Source organism: Schistocerca cancellata, chromosome 5 (assembly GCF_023864275.1).
Source record: "Schistocerca cancellata isolate TAMUIC-IGC-003103 chromosome 5, iqSchCanc2.1, whole genome shotgun sequence".
NCBI lineage: Eukaryota > Metazoa > Arthropoda > Insecta > Orthoptera > Acrididae > Schistocerca > Schistocerca cancellata.
This window is the reverse complement of record NC_064630.1, coordinates 840,598,819-840,616,736: the sequence shown is the minus strand read 5'-3', so window position 1 is coordinate 840,616,736 and position 17,918 is coordinate 840,598,819. Positions and strand designations below refer to the sequence as shown.

Here is a 17,918-nt window from a genome sequence, read left to right as displayed (position 1 = left end):
TGGCGACATAACAAAAAAAAAAAACAGTAAGGGAGCCAACAGCACCCGGGTTTCCCAGGCGGTCACCCATCCAAGTACTAGCCGGGCCCGATGATGCTTAACTTCGGTGATCGGACGAGAACCGGTGTATTCATCATGGTATGGCCGTTGGCGCTCATCTAATGTAGGAGCACGGCAGAATTCGCGTTCGGCTTTTCTCCCAACACACAAAATGTTAGTTTTCGGCCGCATTTGACGAAAGCGCTTCCTTCCGCAACCGCCAGTTCCTCGAGGACGGCGCGGGGAGGCGCGCCCGGCGTCCCAGCAGAGTGACGGCCGAATTGGCGGGCGCACCGCCGCGTGTGTGAGACGCACTGCTGCTCGTTGCACCCCCTGTCATTCGCTGGGCGCGTGCAGCCTTCGACACTAGCGGAGGACGCATCTTGTCCCTGGTGTTCAGCGGAGGGCCTGTGCGGGGTGTGGCAGTGTCGTGCTGGGGGGCCCACTGGTAGCGATGTGGGCTTCCTCGCCTCGCCACGCCTCGCCTCGCCTCGCCTCACACCAGGTGTCTGCGTAGTTTGCAGTGCATTCGCACCATTCCTATCCCTGTCCCTGTCCCCGTCCCGACTTGTCCCGACTTTGCTCGACTGCCGCTCGCTGCCGCTCGGGTCGTGGTCCATATGACAGCGCAAGCACGACAAACGTCTGCGGGACGAGACGAGACGAGACGAGACGACTAAGGAATAAATTCGTGGTTACAAATCAAATTTGGAACTCAACACACCTACACAACAATAGGCGGTGACGTATTTCAGAAATCACCTGCCCATTCGTACTGTTTTGTCGTTTTCAAAGTCTTCTTGGCAAACTTGGTTAGCACATTCTCCCTCAAACTGAGTTAATTACTGCATTTTCGTTCCATTACAGTAGTTTAAAAGGCTTAAGGAAGCATCTTTGTCACAACAGAAAGGTAGTTTGAAAATTGGGCTGGCGACATAACAAAAAAAAAAAACAGTAAGGGAGCCAACAGCACCCGGGTTTCCCAGGCGGTCACCCATCCAAGTACTAGCCGGGCCCGATGATGCTTAACTTCGGTGATCGGACGAGAACCGGTGTATTCATCATGGTATGGCCGTTGGCGCTCATCTAATGTAGGAGCACGGCAGAATTCGCGTTCGGCTTTTCTCCCAACACACAAAATGTTAGTTTTCGGCCGCATTTGACGAAAGCGCTTCCTTCCGCAACCGCCAGTTCCTCGAGGACGGCGCGGGGAGGCGCGCCCGGCGTCCCAGCAGAGTGACGGCCGAATTGGCGGGCGCACCGCCGCGTGTGTGAGACGCACTGCTGCTCGTTGCACCCCCTGTCATTCGCTGGGCGCGTGCAGCCTTCGACACTAGCGGAGGACGCATCTTGTCCCTGGTGTTCAGCGGAGGGCCTGTGCGGGGTGTGGCAGTGTCGTGCTGGAGGGCCCACTGGTAGCGATGTGGGTTTCCTCGCCTCGCCTCGCCTCGCCTCGCCTCGCCTCACACCAGGTGTCTGCGTAATTTTGCAGTGCATTCGCACCATTCCTATCCCTGTCCCTGTCCCCGTCCCGACTTGTCCCGACTTTGCTCGACTGCCGCTCGCTGCCGCTCTGGTCGTAGTCCATATGACAGCGCAAGCACGACAAACGTCTGCGGGACGAGACGAGACGAGACGAGACGACTAAGGAATAAATTCGTGGTTACAAATCAAATTTGGAACTCAACACACCTACACAACAATAGGCGGTGACGTATTTCAGAAATCACCTGCCCATTCGTACTGTTTTGTCGTTTGCAAAGTCTTCTTTTCAAACTTGGTTAGCACATTCTCCCTCAAACTGAGTTAATTACTGCATTTTCGTTCCATTACAGTAGTTTAAAAGGCTTAAGGAAGCATCTTTGTCACAACAGAAAGGTAGTTTGAAAATTGGGCTGGCGACATAACAAAAAAAAGAAAAAACAGGAAGGGAGCCAACAGCACCCGGGTTTCCCAGGCGGTCACCCATCCAAGTACTAGCCGGGCCCGATGATGCTTAACTTCGGTGATCGGACGAGAACCGGTGTATTCATCATGGTATGGCCGTTGGCGCTCATCTAATGTAGGAGCACGGCAGAATTCGCGTTCGGCTTTTCTCCCAACACACAAAATGTTAGTTTTCGGCCGCATTTGACGAAAGCGCTTCCTTCCGCAACCGCCAGTTCCTCGAGGACGGCGCGGGGAGGCGCGCCCGGCGTCCCAGCAGAGTGACGGCCGAATTGGCGGGCGCACCGCCGCGTGTGTGAGACGCACTGCTGCTCGTTGCACCCCCTGTCATTCGCTGGGCGCGTGCAGCCTTCGACACTAGCGGAGGACGCATCTTGTCCCTGGTGTTCAGCGGAGGGCCTGTGCGGGGTGTGGCAGTGTCGTGCTGGAGGGCCCACTGGTAGCGATGTGGGTTTCCTCGCCTCGCCTCGCCTCGCCTCGCCTCGCCTCACACCAGGTGTCTGCGTAATTTTGCAGTGCATTCGCACCATTCCTATCCCTGTCCCTGTCCCCGTCCCGACTTGTCCCGACTTTGCTCGACTGCCGCTCGCTGCCGCTCTGGTCGTAGTCCATATGACAGCGCAAGCACGACAAACGTCTGCGGGACGAGACGAGACGAGACGAGACGACTAAGGAATAAATTCGTGGTTACAAATCAAATTTGGAACTCAACACACCTACACAACAATAGGCGGTGACGTATTTCAGAAATCACCTGCCCATTCGTACTGTTTTGTCGTTTGCAAAGTCTTCTTTTCAAACTTGGTTAGCACATTCTCCCTCAAACTGAGTTAATTACTGCATTTTCGTTCCATTACAGTAGTTTAAAAGGCTTAAGGAAGCATCTTTGTCACAACAGAAAGGTAGTTTGAAAATTGGGCTGGCGACATAACAAAAAAAAACAGTAAGGGAGCCAACAGCACCCGGGTTTCCCAGGCGGTCACCCATCCAAGTACTAGCCGGGCCCGATGATGCTTAACTTCGGTGATCGGACGAGAACCGGTGTATTCATCATGGTATGGCCGTTGGCGCTCATCTAATGTAGGAGCACGGCAGAATTCGCGTTCGGCTTTTCTCCCAACACACAAAATGTTAGTTTTCGGCCGCATTTGACGAAAGCGCTTCCTTCCGCAACCGCCAGTTCCTCGAGGACGGCGCGGGGAGGCGCGCCCGGCGTCCCAGCAGAGTGACGGCCGAATTGGCGGGCGCACCGCCGCGTGTGTGAGACGCACTGCTGCTCGTTGCACCCCCTGTCATTCGCTGGGCGCGTGCAGCCTTCGACACTAGCGGAGGACGCATCTTGTCCCTGGTGTTCAGCGGAGGGCCTGTGCGGGGTGTGGCAGTGTCGTGCTGGAGGGCCCACTGGTAGCGATGTGGGTTTCCTCGCCTCGCCTCGCCTCGCCTCGCCTCGCCTCGCCTCACACCAGGTGTCTGCGTAAGTTTGCAGTGCATTCGCACCATTCCTATCCCTGTCCCTGTCCCCGTCCCGACTTGTCCCGACTTTGCTCGACTGCCGCTCGCTGCCGCTCGGGTCGTGGTCCATATGACAGCGCAAGCACGACAAACGTCTGCGGGACGAGACGAGACGAGACGAGACGACTAAGGAATAAATTCGTGGTTACAAATCAAATTTGGAACTCAACACACCTACACAACAATAGGCGGTGACGTATTTCAGAAATCACCTGCCCATTCGTACTGTTTTGTCGTTTGCAAAGTCTTCTTTTCAAACTTGGTTAGCACATTCTCCCTCAAACTGAGTTAATTACTGCATTTTCGTTCCATTACAGTAGTTTAAAAGGCTTAAGGAAGCATCTTTGTCACAACAGAAAGGTAGTTTGAAAATTGGGCTGGCGACATAACAAAAAAAAGAAAAAACAGGAAGGGAGCCAACAGCACCCGGGTTTCCCAGGCGGTCACCCATCCAAGTACTAGCCGGGCCCGATGATGCTTAACTTCGGTGATCGGACGAGAACCGGTGTATTCATCATGGTATGGCCGTTGGCGCTCATCTAATGTAGGAGCACGGCAGAATTCGCGTTCGGCTTTTCTCCCAACACACAAAATGTTAGTTTTCGGCCGCATTTGACGAAAGCGCTTCCTTCCGCAACCGCCAGTTCCTCGAGGACGGCGCGGGGAGGCGCGCCCGGCGTCCCAGCAGAGTGACGGCCGAATTGGCGGGCGCACCGCCGCGTGTGTGAGACGCACTGCTGCTCGTTGCACCCCCTGTCATTCGCTGGGCGCGTGCAGCCTTCGACACTAGCGGAGGACGCATCTTGTACCTGGTGTTCAGCGGAGGGCCTGTGCGGGGTGTGGCAGTGTCGTGCTGGAGGGCCCACTGGTAGCGATGTGCGTTTCCTCGCCTCGCCTCGCCTCGCCTCGCCTCGCCTCACACCAGGTGTCTGCGTAAGTTTGCAGTGCATTCGCACCATTCCTATCCCTGTCCCTGTCCCCGTCCCGACTTGTCCCGACTTTGCTCGACTGCCGCTCGCTGCCGCTCGGGTCGTAGTCCATATGACAGCGCAAGCACGACAAACGTCTGCGGGACGAGACGAGACGAGACGAGACGACTAAGGAATAAATTCGTGGTTACAAATCAAATTTGGAACTCTACACACCTACACAACAATAGGCGGTGACGTATTTCAGAAATCACCTGCCCATTCGTACTGTTTTGTCGTTTTCAAAGTCTTCTTGGCAAACTTGGTTAGCACATTCTCCCTCAAACTGAGTTAATTACTGCATTTTCGTTCCATTACAGTAGTTTAAAAGGCTTAAGGAAGCATCTTTGTCACAACAGAAAGGTAGTTTGAAAATTGGGCTGGCGACATAACAAAAAAAAAAAACAGTAAGGGAGCCAACAGCACCCGGGTTTCCCAGGCGGTCACCCATCCAAGTACTAGCCGGGCCCGATGATGCTTAACTTCGGTGATCGGACGAGAACCGGTGTATTCATCATGGTATGGCCGTTGGCGCTCATCTAATGTAGGAGCACGGCAGAATTCGCGTTCGGCTTTTCTCCCAACACACAAAATGTTAGTTTTCGGCCGCATTTGACGAAAGCGCTTCCTTCCGCAACCGCCAGTTCCTCGAGGACGGCGCGGGGAGGCGCGCCCGGCGTCCCAGCAGAGTGACGGCCGAATTGGCGGGCGCACCGCCGCGTGTGTGAGACGCACTGCTGCTCGTTGCACCCCCTGTCATTCGCTGGGCGCGTGCAGCCTTCGACACTAGCGGAGGACGCATCTTGTCCCTGGTGTTCAGCGGAGGGCCTGTGCGGGGTGTGGCAGTGTCGTGCTGGGGGGCCCACTGGTAGCGATGTGGGCTTCCTCGCCTCGCCACGCCTCGCCTCGCCTCGCCTCACACCAGGTGTCTGCGTAGTTTGCAGTGCATTCGCACCATTCCTATCCCTGTCCCTGTCCCCGTCCCGACTTGTCCCGACTTTGCTCGACTGCCGCTCGCTGCCGCTCGGGTCGTGGTCCATATGACAGCGCAAGCACGACAAACGTCTGCGGGACGAGACGAGACGAGACGAGACGACTAAGGAATAAATTCGTGGTTACAAATCAAATTTGGAACTCAACACACCTACACAACAATAGGCGGTGACGTATTTCAGAAATCACCTGCCCATTCGTACTGTTTTGTCGTTTTCAAAGTCTTCTTGGCAAACTTGGTTATCACATTCTCCCTCAAACTGAGTTAATTACTGCATTTTCGTTCCATTACAGTAGTTTAAAAGGCTTAAGGAAGCATCTTTGTCACAACAGAAAGGTAGTTTGAAAATTGGGCTGGCGACATAACAAAAAAAAGAAAAAACAGGAAGGGAGCCAACAGCACCCGGGTTTCCCAGGCGGTCACCCATCCAAGTACTAGCCGGGCCCGATGATGCTTAACTTCGGTGATCGGACGAGAACCGGTGTATTCATCATGGTATGGCCGTTGGCGCTCATCTAATGTAGGAGCACGGCAGAATTCGCGTTCGGCTTTTCTCCCAACACACAAAATGTTAGTTTTCGGCCGCATTTGACGAAAGCGCTTCCTTCCGCAACCGCCAGTTCCTCGAGGACGGCGCGGGGAGGCGCGCCCGGCGTCCCAGCAGAGTGACGGCCGAATTGGCGGGCGCACCGCCGCGTGTGTGAGACGCACTGCTGCTCGTTGCACCCCCTGTCATTCGCTGGGCGCGTGCAGCCTTCGACACTAGCGGAGGACGCATCTTGTCCCTGGTGTTCAGCGGAGGGCCTGTGCGGGGTGTGGCAGTGTCGTGCTGGAGGGCCCACTGGTAGCGATGTGGGTTTCCTCGCCTCGCCTCGCCTCGCCTCGCCTCGCCTCACACCAGGTGTCTGCGTAAGTTTGCAGTGCATTCGCACCATTCCTATCCCTGTCCCTGTCCCCGTCCCGACTTGTCCCGACTTTGCTCGACTGCCGCTCGCTGCCGCTCGGGTCGTAGTCCATATGACAGCGCAAGCACGACAAACGTCTGCGGGACGAGACGAGACGAGACGAGACGACTAAGGAATAAATTCGTGGTTACAAATCAAATTTGGAACTCTACACACCTACACAACAATAGGCGGTGACGTATTTCAGAAATCACCTGCCCATTCGTACTGTTTTGTCGTTTTCAAAGTCTTCTTGGCAAACTTGGTTATCACATTCTCCCTCAAACTGAGTTAATTACTGCATTTTCGTTCCATTACAGTAGTTTAAAAGGCTTAAGGAAGCATCTTTGTCACAACAGAAAGGTAGTTTGAAAATTGGGCTGGCGACATAACAAAAAAAAAGAAAAAACAGGAAGGGAGCCAACAGCACCCGGGTTTCCCAGGCGGTCACCCATCCAAGTACTAGCCGGGCCCGATGATGCTTAACTTCGGTGATCGGACGAGAACCGGTGTATTCATCATGGTATGGCCGTTGGCGCTCATCTAATGTAGGAGCACGGCAGAATTCGCGTTCGGCTTTTCTCCCAACACACAAAATGTTAGTTTTCGGCCGCATTTGACGAAAGCGCTTCCTTCCGCAACCGCCAGTTCCTCGAGGACGGCGCGGGGAGGCGCGCCCGGCGTCCCAGCAGAGTGACGGCCGAATTGGCGGGCGCACCGCCGCGTGTGTGAGACGCACTGCTGCTCGTTGCACCCCCTGTCATTCGCTGGGCGCGTGCAGCCTTCGACACTAGCGGAGGACGCATCTTGTACCTGGTGTTCAGCGGAGGGCCTGTGCGGGGTGTGGCAGTGTCGTGCTGGAGGGCCCACTGGTAGCGATGTGCGTTTCCTCGCCTCGCCTCGCCTCGCCTCGCCTCGCCTCACACCAGGTGTCTGCGTAAGTTTGCAGTGCATTCGCACCATTCCTATCCCTGTCCCTGTCCCCGTCCCGACTTGTCCCGACTTTGCTCGACTGCCGCTCGCTGCCGCTCGGGTCGTAGTCCATATGACAGCGCAAGCACGACAAACGTCTGCGGGACGAGACGAGACGAGACGAGACGACTAAGGAATAAATTCGTGGTTACAAATCAAATTTGGAACTCTACACACCTACACAACAATAGGCGGTGACGTATTTCAGAAATCACCTGCCCATTCGTACTGTTTTGTCGTTTTCAAAGTCTTCTTGGCAAACTTGGTTAGCACATTCTCCCTCAAACTGAGTTAATTACTGCATTTTCGTTCCATTACAGTAGTTTAAAAGGCTTAAGGAAGCATCTTTGTCACAACAGAAAGGTAGTTTGAAAATTGGGCTGGCGACATAACAAAAAAAAAAAAACAGTAAGGGAGCCAACAGCACCCGGGTTTCCCAGGCGGTCACCCATCCAAGTACTAGCCGGGCTCGATGATGCTTAACTTCGGTGATCGGACGAGAACCGGTGTATTCATCATGGTATGGCCGTTGGCGCTCATCTAATGTAGGAGCACGGCAGAATTCGCGTTCGGCTTTTCTCCCAACACACAAAATGTTAGTTTTCGGCCGCATTTGACGAAAGCGCTTCCTTCCGCAACCGCCAGTTCCTCGAGGACGGCGCGGGGAGGCGCGCCCGGCGTCCCAGCAGAGTGACGGCCGAATTGGCGGGCGCACCGCCGCGTGTGTGAGACGCACTGCTGCTCGTTGCACCCCCTGTCATTCGCTGGGCGCGTGCAGCCTTCGACACTAGCGGAGGACGCATCTTGTCCCTGGTGTTCAGCGGAGGGCCTGTGCGGGGTGTGGCAGTGTCGTGCTGGGGGGCCCACTGGTAGCGATGTGGGCTTCCTCGCCTCGCCACGCCTCGCCTCGCCTCGCCTCACAACAGGTGTCTGCGTAGTTTGCAGTGCATTCGCACCATTCCTATCCCTGTCCCTGTCCCCGTCCCGACTTGTCCCGACTTTGCTCGACTGCCGCTCGCTGCCGCTCGGGTCGTGGTCCATATGACAGCGCAAGCACGACAAACGTCTGCGGGACGAGACGAGACGAGACGAGACGACTAAGGAATAAATTCGTGGTTACAAATCAAATTTGGAACTCAACACACCTACACAACAATAGGCGGTGACGTATTTCAGAAATCACCTGCCCATTCGTACTGTTTTGTCGTTTTCAAAGTCTTCTTGGCAAACTTGGTTATCACATTCTCCCTCAAACTGAGTTAATTACTGCATTTTCGTTCCATTACAGTAGTTTAAAAGGCTTAAGGAAGCATCTTTGTCACAACAGAAAGGTAGTTTGAAAATTGGGCTGGCGACATAACAAAAAAAAGAAAAAACAGGAAGGGAGCCAACAGCACCTTTTTTTTTTTTTTTTTTTTTTTTTTTTTTTTTTTTTTAGGTGTAGCGACGTAAAAATGAAAAAATTAGATAGAGCCAACAGCACCTTTTTTTTTTTTTTTTTATTTTCATTTTTTTTTATTTTTTTTTTTTCTTTTTTTTTTTTTTTTTTTTTTTTTTGTTTTTTTTTTTTTTTTTTTCATTCTAACGGGCCTCCCATCTCCCCTTATAGCCCGGCCGTGTCGCTCTCCACAAAATGCCTTCTATTGGCGAGCTTCATGAGCTATAAAGGTGCTGTTGACTCCATGTCCCACGACGAACGGACGAAAAAATCAGTATCCCCCGTTGGTGTCCTTAAAACGGTCGACGTCCGTCGGGAAAAAGCGGCAAGAGCAAAAAAAAAAAAAAAAAAAAACCATAAGCCAACAATCTTCTGCATGGATACAATGACTCCGCCAGGGAAACAAAATCCAGTAGAAAAAAACCACGTCCTTAGTGTCACTATTACCGGGAAAGTTCCACACCAGTAAAACTGAGGGGTAAAGTCCATCAGGTGGACAAGTGAATCGAAAAGGAAAAAAAAAAAAAAAAAAACAAAAAAATGAAAGGCACTGCGTGGTAACACTAGTGAAAAATTAAAAATATCACTGCCGCCACATGGGAGACCTACAGGAGAAAACCAGTGCTCTTAAATAAAAGTGCCGATGTCCACAGCATAAAAATCAGAAACAAGAAAAAGGTAAACTGTACCGGAAATAAAAAAATACACAAATAAGAAAAAAAAAAGAGTTCCTCCGAGTACACGTATTTCCATAAATGTTCGTTCCTTGAAAAACACAGCTTGAGCGGTCAAAATAGAATAGTATACCAAATCGTCATAAACATGTTAAGCATCCACCGACATCCGGGAAAAGGCATGAGCAAGTGCAACCTTCAAAAAATTTGCAAAAGTAGCACGATAGCCAGGCAAAGCTTCAGTTTGTTCATGCTGAGTCCATAAATAGGTGAGAAAGTCCAATTCAGTAGTTAGTTTCAGGTTAAACATCGCAAAAACGGTATGACCCAGGAGCCACACCGTAGCATTCTTCTTAGTATTCGGGTAGGCGACGCATTGAGGAATTAAAGCATCGGTCGGCAAGACTGAACGCGTATCCACTCGATTGATGAGGCGAATCATATCTCTGGCGGCATCCCAAACACTGCAAAAATGTCCACACACGAAACGGTGTTCAAGAGTATCTTCCGCATCACACAGTTCGCAAGCTCCAGACGAGATGAGGTTGATAGAATGGAGCTTCGCATTCGTTGGGAAGGTACGATGCACAACCTTGTACCACACGGCGTGCACAGAGGGAGGAAGAACACGGCTGGCAAGATTTTTCCATACCGTGACCCAATTATACCACGGTAGCCGATACTCCCACTTACAACGCACAGGTGATCCACGGAAAGCAGAAACGACGTCGCAGACTCGAAGGCTGGGAACGTCACATAGCGCGAGGTAGCTGTTGTCCATATAGTAACGACGCACATAATTAAGAAAATAGGGAATGTGCGAGACATTCACCGGCGCCTCCACTGATAGAGGACGATACATACTAAAGACCGCCGCAGTGGTTCCGTTCGGGGCCCTCTCCATAACAACGGTGGTCCGTTTCCAAAGGAGAGCAGAGCACTTCGCGCGAAGATCTACTAAACCCAAACCACCATCTGTCGGGCTGAGAGTACAGGTGTCATACGAGACTTTAAAAATGTCACCTCGCCATAAAAACCAATACACCGCCTGCTTGAGGGCACGTTCCAACTGCCGAGGCAGTGGAAGGACCTGCGCGAGGTACCACACCCTGGCCAGAATGTTAGTATTGATCAAGGCCACCTTGTCACGAAGCGCCAACGTGCGAGCCGCATAGATCTTGGCAACGGCGCGCACCTTATGCAGCGTGGACCGCCAATTGAGCGCTTCCATCCGTTGTGGATGAGAAGAAAACAGCACGCCCAGGACTTTGTGCTGTTCGCGGACACAGAACCAGCTCCGCTGTATGGACCGTGCGCGGGGTGTAAGAGGCAAACAAACAGTCTTAGCTGGGTTGACAACGGCACCTGTGGCTTTTTCAAAGCGTTGCAGTGCGCCATATAAAGTGTCAACGTCATCAGAATGGCCAAGAAAAACACCAAGATCGTCGGCGTATGCCTTGCAAATGAGTCGGTGCGTCCCTATCTGAATGCCGCGGCAGTCGCGGCCGATAATTCGCAGCAACGGATCTAAAGCTACAGAAAAAAGGGCCATTGAAAGGGGACACCCCTGCCGCACCGAGCGCCCAACACGGAAAGCTGGCGTCAAGTGGCCATTGACACTAACACGTGACGTCGCATTCTGTAAAAGATGCTTTACCACAGTCGTAAACTTAAAACCGAAGCCCATCCGCACAAGAACCTGGCGGAGGTACACATGGCTAATGCGATCGAAAGCATTTTTGAAATCAATTAAGAAGATGGCAGCTGTCGGCAGTCTCGCACTTTTAACAAAACCGATACAGTCGCGATAGGCGAGGACGGCATCAAAAATGTTTCGACCCTGCACCGCACATGATTGACTATCACTGAGGACCGACGGTAAAACAACTTTAAGGCGTTGAGCCACGCATCGCGTTACAATCTTAAAATCGGCGTTCAGTAAAGTGATCGGCCGAACAGCGTCAATGCAGGGCGTCGCAGTCGATTTGGGAACCAATTTCACTACCCCCTCCTCAAACGCAGCAGGGATAACAGCACCATCCCGTATTTCATTTAAAAGAGCCACAAAAACATCACGAAAAAGATCATAAAATTTCAGATAAAATTCAGCAGGAATGCCGTCGGGACCAGGCGATTTACTTTTAGGGCTTCGTCGGATAGCATCGTACAGGTCGTCAGGTACATAAGCAGCATTTAAAAGCGTCCTATCCGTACGAGTTAAAACATGAGGTATGACGTGTAAAAAATCCCGCAACGCATTACAATCAACATCCAGCGCACGGAAAAGGGAACTAAAATGAGTAAAAACATCCCGCTCAATGTCGGACTGGACAGTAGTCCGTCTACCGTCGCACTGTTTCCAGGTACCGATGTGCAGACGGGCGCGCCGCCTGCGTTCCCTATGCAGATGATAAAGCGACAATGGTTCGCCATCCACAACCCCCGCAGGCTGGCTGCGGACGACGACACCGCCACTAACAGCACGCAAATCAGCGAGAAGCTTACGCTGGAACTGCTTAAAAGCGGGCAGCAAGGCAGGCTGTGACGTCACGCGCAGCGCGAGGTCTTGTAAACACGCCTGATGGAAGCGGGCGGTAGCGCGACGCCACCGAGCCGCCTCGCGGCTAAAATCCATTAAAAACCGCCTGATCACCGGCTTGGCCTCCCCGACCCACCACTCCAGCACACTACAGTCACCTCGCTTGGACCCGAGCAATTTCTGCCACAGATTGGTAAAACACGTCACAAAATGGTCGTCGTTCAATAATGCACAATTAAATTTCCACAAATTCTTTCGCCTGGGAACACAAAATCTAGGCAATAAAAGCTGACAAAGGTAACCGGAATGATCAGAAAACAGCACGGGAAACATTTCCGTGCGGCAAATACGGGCAGAAAGCGGGGCAGAAACGTAAATTCTGTCCAGGCGGCTGTGCCCCGTGGGATAAAAATGAGTAAAATGCGTAACATCAGGGTTTAAAACACGCCACGTATCAACGAGCTGAAAACTGCAAACCAAGTCGCCGAGCTCGCGACAAATGTTAGGACGAGGCACCTGATCAACAACATCTAAAACGCAATTAAAATCGCCGCCTACAACTAAAGCATCCACATTCCGGTGTAACAGCGCACACAATTCCTGCCCATAAAAAACAGCCCTCGCCGGCTTATCGTTCCCAGACGGAGCATAGACGTTAACAAATACAACGCCCAGTATAGTGCAACTAACGGCACGACCATTAGGTAAAATAGCAACATTTGAAATAGCGAGGTCAGAACGTACTAAAATGGCAGTTCCTGTACTGTGATCCGGTAAAACATTGTCAATAACAGTAAAGTCACTAAAATCGTGTAAAAAGACAAGGGCATCACGCGTCACCTCTTGTAAAAACACAACATGGCAGTGGTGATCACGTAAAAAGTTCTTAAAAGCCAGTATCTTACACGGGTGACTCAATTTGTTAAGATTAATGGTGACAACATTCCACTGGCTAAAATCGTAAGTCATAGACTCACACAATTAAAAGACACACACAAAAGTAAAACACACATAAAACACGGGAGGTGCAGGTGCGCGACAGGGGAGGGGGCACACAGGACACACACTACGTCTCCCCACCCTCCACAACATCCTTCGCCCACTCCGAAGGCTCGAAGGGGGAGAGGGGCGGCAGGGTGGCAGTAGCCGTCACGCCAGAAGCGACCGACACAGAATCCTTAACGGACATCTCCACGTCGGAAGAAGGCACCGACACGCGGTCGTGAATAGAAGGACCAGCGCGACGACGGTGTACATCCTCTGCCTTCCGTTTAGTCGACAGAGATGCCGCAGTCACAGCCGAAACCGTGTCTGGCGCTAAAACAGGCACATCTACAGAGGCGGGTTGACTTAACACAGTCCGTAGATGGCGAACAGCAACGTCACGTTGCTGCGCTGCAACACTCAGATCAGCTGACTGTGCGTGGCGAGAGGAGGCACGCTGCTGCTGTTGTTGTTGTTTGCGCGGCGGCTGACGCCCGGAGCCGGCAGCCTGAGGCGGCCGTAGCTCCACGTCGAGGTCGCGCCGCCCGGCGCGGCGTTGCGACGCCCAAGAAGAGGCGGGGGGGCGCCCTACTGGGGACGGACTACGGTCACCTCGCGCTAAACCTCTGTCGTAGGAAGGGGAGCTACTGGCACTGCGGAAGCGTTGCCTACTGGAACTGCGAGAACGAGCTTCATCCCGCTGCGGTTTTGGTTCCACAAAAACATCGCTCGATTCCGCAACAGGAAGAGGCTCAGAAACGTCAGAAAGTGCAACGACGGGTGCAGGTACAGAAGGAGAGGGCTCCGCCTGCGACACAGTGGGGGCAACAGAGTCCGAATTAGGGCGCGAAACAACATCGGTTACCGACTGCGGCACGGAGTCAGAGACTGTCTCCGACACAACAGCACCCACAACCGGTTGAACAACAGCAGGCACGTTTTCCGAAACCGTGGACAAAGAGTCCTGGCCGGTAGTCGCAACAGCAGAGACACTATGATCAGCAGACACATCCATCGCTTCCGCGGCGGCAGCAAGATTAACATCTGCCGCACGCCGCGCGGGCGCGGGGGGGGCGGAACCCAAGACCGTTGCGGCGACGGAAGCAAAACTAACTCCTCGCAAATCGGCCTCAAGCGGTAGCTGAACAGGCCGTTTTCGCTTCGGACAATCCTGCCTATAATGGCCAACACCATTACAAAAGGAGCAAGTTTGTGGCTGGCCACTGTACGTGACAAACGCACGGTGACCGTTTACCAAAATAAAAGACGGAATATGCTGCCTAACCACCATCTTAACACTGCGCACACCGTTCTCGACTTGAAATATATACGCAGACGACCATTTCTCCTTCACGACAGATAAAACAGTGCCATATGGCCGCAAGTGACGAGAAATAGTGTCATTACGTATTTCAAACGGAAGGTTAAATATCCGTATATGTCGAAGACCAAAACCAGCGTGAGACACAGTGACATTACTAATATTTCCGTTAAGGTGTCGAAATTTGCGAACACCGTCATTAACAGAAACTACAGCATCACACAGATCGGAAGATTTGAGTTTTAAGAACACAGAATTTAAGAAAGTATCGAACTGAATACCGAGTACGTCATTAGTAGACAACAACAAATCCTCAATTAACCAACGATGGATCTCAAAAGCCGAGGGTTTCTCGACGGAACGTTCGAATTCACACTGAACATTGTTCTGTCGCTCTTCACTATCATCGTAAAGAATATCCATTACTTACAGTTCAGTAGAAAGAAAGCCACGTGGCAAAGTAAGCAGACGACACGCGAGGCGCCGCCGGCCAAGTCGCACAAGGAAAACACTGCTCGCTCGGCACCGAGGTGTTGCCAGGCGGGCAGCCAGCCAAGTACTAGCCGGGCCCGATGATGCTTAACTTCGGTGATCGGACGAGAACCGGTGTATTCATCATGGTATGGCCGTTGGCGCTCATCTAATGTAGGAGCACGGCAGAATTCGCGTTCGGCTTTTCTCCCAACACACAAAATGTTAGTTTTCGGCCGCATTTGACGAAAGCGCTTCCTTCCGCAACCGCCAGTTCCTCGAGGACGGCGCGGGGAGGCGCGCCCGGCGTCCCAGCAGAGTGTCGGCCGAATTGGCGGGCGGACCGCCGCGTGTGTTAGACGCACTGCTGCTCGTTGCACCCCCTGTCATTCGCTGGGCGCGTGCAGCCTTCGACACTAGCGGAGGACGCATCTTGTCCCTGGTGTTCAGCGGAGGGCCTGTGCGGGGTGTGGCAGTGTCGTGCTGGAGGGCCCACTGGTAGCGATGTGGGCTTCCTCGCCTCGCCACGCCTCGCCTCGCCTCGCCTCACACCAGGTGTCTGCGTAGTTTGCAGTGCATTCGCACCATTCCTATCCCTGTCCCTGTCCCCGTCCCGACTTGTCCCGACTTTGCTCGACTGCCGCTCGCTGCCGCTCGGGTCGTGGTCCATATGACAGCGCAAGCACGACAAACGTCTGCGGGACGAGACGAGACGAGACGACTAAGGAATAAATTCGTGGTTACAAATCAAATTTGGAACTCTACATTCCTACACAACAATAGGCGGTGACGTATTTCAGAAATCACCTGCCGATTCGTACTGTTTTGTCGTTTTCAAAGTCTTCTTGGCAAACTTGGTTAGCACATTCTCCCTCAAACTGAGTTAATTACTGCATTTTCGTACCATTACAGTAGTTTAAAAGGCTTAAGGAAGCATCTTTGTCACAACAGAAAGGTAGTTTGAAAATTGGGCTGGCGACATTACAAAAAAAAAAAAAACAGGAAGGGAGCCAACAGCACCCGGGTTTCCCAGGCGGTCACCCATCCAAGTACTAGCCGGGCCCGATGATGCTTAACTTCGGTGATCGGACGAGAACCGGTGTATTCATCATGGTATGGCCGTTGGCGCTCATCTAATGTAGGAGCACGGCAGAATTCGCGTTCGGCTTTTCTCCCAACACACAAAATGTTAGTTTTCGGCCGCATTTGACGAAAGCGCTTCCTTCCGCAACCGCCAGTTCCTCGAGGACGGCGCGGGGAGGCGCGCCCGGCGTCCCAGCAGAGTGACGGCCGAATTGGCGGGCGCACCGCCGCGTGTGTGAGACGCACTGCTGCTCGTTGCACCCCCTGTCATTCGCTGGGCGCGTGCAGCCTTCGACACTAGCGGAGGACGCACCTTGTCCCTGGTGTTCAGCGGAGGGCCTGTGCGGGGTGTGGCAATGTCGTGCTGGAGGGCCCACTGGTAGCGATGTGGGCTTCCTCGCCTCGCCTCGCCGCGCCTCACACCAGGTGTCTGCGTAGTTTGCAGTGCATTCGCACCATTCCTATCCCTGTCCCTGTCCCCGTCCCGACTTGTCCCGACTTTGCTCGACTGCCGCTCGCTGCCGCTCGGGTCGTGGTCCATATGACAGCGCAAGCACGACAAACGTCTGCGGGACGAGACGAGACGAGACGAGACGAGACGACTAAGGAATAAATTCGTGGTTACAAATCAAATTTGGAACTCTACACTCCTACACAAGAATAGGCGGTGACGTATTTCAGAAATCACCTGCCGATTCGTACTGTTTTGTCGTTTTCAAAGTCTTCTTGGCAAACTTGGTTAGCACATTCTCCCTCAAACTGAGTTAATTACTGCATTTTCGTACCATTACAGTAGTTTAAAAGGCTTAAGGAAGCATCTTTGTCACAACAGAAAGGTAGTTTGAAAATTGGGCTGGCGACATTACAAAAAAAAAAAAACAGTAAGGGAGCCAACAGCACCCGGGATTCCCAGGCGGTCACCCATCCAAGTACTAGCCGGGCCCGATGATGCTTAACTTCGGTGATCGGACGAGAACCGGTGTATTCATCATGGTATGGCCGTTGGCGCTCATCTAATGTAGGAGCACGGCAGAATTCGCGTTCGGCTTTTCTCCCACCACACAAAATGATAGTTTTCGGCCGCATTTGACGAAAGCGCTTCCTTCCGCAACCGCCAGTTCCTCGAGGACGGCGCGGGGAGGCGCGCCCGGCGTCCCAGCAGAGTGACGGCCGAATTGGCGGGCGCACCGCCGCGTGTGTGAGACGCACTGCTGCTCGTTGCACCCCCTGTCATTCGCTGGGCGCGTGCAGCCTTCGACACTAGCGGAGGACGCACCTTGTCCCTGGTGTTCAGCGGAGGGCCTGTGCGGGGTGTGGCAATGTCGTGCTGGAGGGCCCACTGGTAGCGATGTGGGCTTCCTCGCCTCGCCTCGCCTCGCCTCGCCGCGCCTCACACCAGGTGTCTGCGTAGTTTGCAGTGCATTCGCACCATTCCTATCCCTGTCCCTTTCCCCGTCCCGACTTGTCCCGACTTTGCTCGACTGCCGCTCGCTGCCGCTCGGGTCGTGGTCTGCTCGACTGCCGCTCGCTGCCGCTCGGGTCGTGGTCCATATGACAGCGCAAGCACGACAAACGTCTGCGGGACGAGACGAGACGAGACGAGACGAGACGACTAAGGAATAAATTCGTGGTTACAAATCAAATTTGGAACTCTACATTCCTACACAACAATAGGCGGTGACGTATTTCAGAAATCACCTGCCGATTCGTACTGTTTTGTCGTTTTCAAAGTCTTCTTGGCAAACTTGGTTAGCACATTCTCCCTCAAACTGAGTTAATTACTGCATTTTCGTACCATTACAGTAGTTTAAAAGGCTTAAGGAAGCATCTTTGTCACAACAGAAAGGTAGTTTGAAAATTGGGCTGGCGACATTACAAAAAAAAAAAAAACAGGAAGGGAGCCAACAGCACCCGGGTTTCCCAGGCGGTCACCCATCCAAGTACTAGCCGTGCCCGATGATGCTTAACCTCGGTGATCGGACGAGAACCTGTGTATTCATCATGGTATGGCCGTTGGCGCTCATCTAATGTA

At 52.9% G+C, this 17,918-nt stretch overlaps 1 protein-coding gene, 12 non-coding genes and 1 pseudogene across 13 annotated transcripts; all 14 read right to left on the bottom strand.

The window, feature by feature from the left end:
* Positions 1-33: 33 nt before the first annotated feature.
* LOC126189222 (5S ribosomal RNA) lies at positions 34-152 on the bottom strand. Its single transcript, XR_007537922.1, has one exon. It is a non-coding gene; the product is annotated as a 5S ribosomal RNA (ribosomal RNA).
* Positions 153-1,000: 848 nt separating this feature from the next.
* LOC126189210 (5S ribosomal RNA) lies at positions 1,001-1,119 on the bottom strand. The gene has a single exon (XR_007537921.1). It is a non-coding gene; the product is annotated as a 5S ribosomal RNA (ribosomal RNA).
* An 852-nt stretch (positions 1,120-1,971) lies between these two features.
* On the bottom strand, positions 1,972-2,090 carry LOC126189198 (5S ribosomal RNA). Its single transcript, XR_007537919.1, has one exon. It is a non-coding gene; the product is annotated as a 5S ribosomal RNA (ribosomal RNA).
* Positions 2,091-2,936: 846 nt separating this feature from the next.
* On the bottom strand, positions 2,937-3,055 carry LOC126189186 (5S ribosomal RNA). The gene has a single exon (XR_007537917.1). It is a non-coding gene; the product is annotated as a 5S ribosomal RNA (ribosomal RNA).
* Positions 3,056-3,912: 857 nt separating this feature from the next.
* Positions 3,913-4,031, bottom strand: LOC126189175 (5S ribosomal RNA). Its single transcript, XR_007537916.1, has one exon. It is a non-coding gene; the product is annotated as a 5S ribosomal RNA (ribosomal RNA).
* An 849-nt stretch (positions 4,032-4,880) lies between these two features.
* On the bottom strand, positions 4,881-4,999 carry LOC126189163 (5S ribosomal RNA). The gene has a single exon (XR_007537915.1). It is a non-coding gene; the product is annotated as a 5S ribosomal RNA (ribosomal RNA).
* An 851-nt stretch (positions 5,000-5,850) lies between these two features.
* LOC126189152 (5S ribosomal RNA) lies at positions 5,851-5,969 on the bottom strand. The gene has a single exon (XR_007537914.1). It is a non-coding gene; the product is annotated as a 5S ribosomal RNA (ribosomal RNA).
* Positions 5,970-6,822: 853 nt separating this feature from the next.
* LOC126189141 (5S ribosomal RNA) lies at positions 6,823-6,941 on the bottom strand. Its single transcript, XR_007537913.1, has one exon. It is a non-coding gene; the product is annotated as a 5S ribosomal RNA (ribosomal RNA).
* Positions 6,942-7,791: 850 nt separating this feature from the next.
* Positions 7,792-7,910, bottom strand: LOC126189569 (5S ribosomal RNA). The gene has a single exon (XR_007538071.1). It is a non-coding gene; the product is annotated as a 5S ribosomal RNA (ribosomal RNA).
* Positions 7,911-13,093: 5,183 nt separating this feature from the next.
* LOC126188834 (uncharacterized) lies at positions 13,094-14,026 on the bottom strand. The gene has a single exon (XM_049930448.1). The coding sequence runs from the start codon at positions 14,024-14,026 to the stop codon at positions 13,094-13,096; it is 933 nt and encodes a 310-aa protein (XP_049786405.1).
* An 822-nt stretch (positions 14,027-14,848) lies between these two features.
* Positions 14,849-14,966, bottom strand: LOC126189861 (5S ribosomal RNA; annotated as a pseudogene).
* Positions 14,967-15,811: 845 nt separating this feature from the next.
* LOC126189130 (5S ribosomal RNA) lies at positions 15,812-15,930 on the bottom strand. The gene has a single exon (XR_007537912.1). It is a non-coding gene; the product is annotated as a 5S ribosomal RNA (ribosomal RNA).
* Positions 15,931-16,774: 844 nt separating this feature from the next.
* On the bottom strand, positions 16,775-16,893 carry LOC126189474 (5S ribosomal RNA). Its single transcript, XR_007537979.1, has one exon. It is a non-coding gene; the product is annotated as a 5S ribosomal RNA (ribosomal RNA).
* An 892-nt stretch (positions 16,894-17,785) lies between these two features.
* On the bottom strand, positions 17,786-17,904 carry LOC126189712 (5S ribosomal RNA). The gene has a single exon (XR_007538209.1). It is a non-coding gene; the product is annotated as a 5S ribosomal RNA (ribosomal RNA).
* Positions 17,905-17,918: the final 14 nt, after the last annotated feature.

Coding starts and splice junctions, on each gene's coding strand:
- LOC126188834 (XM_049930448.1), bottom strand. CDS start 14,026: ATGGATGTGTCTGCTGATCATAGTGTCTCTGCTGTTGCGACTACCGGC.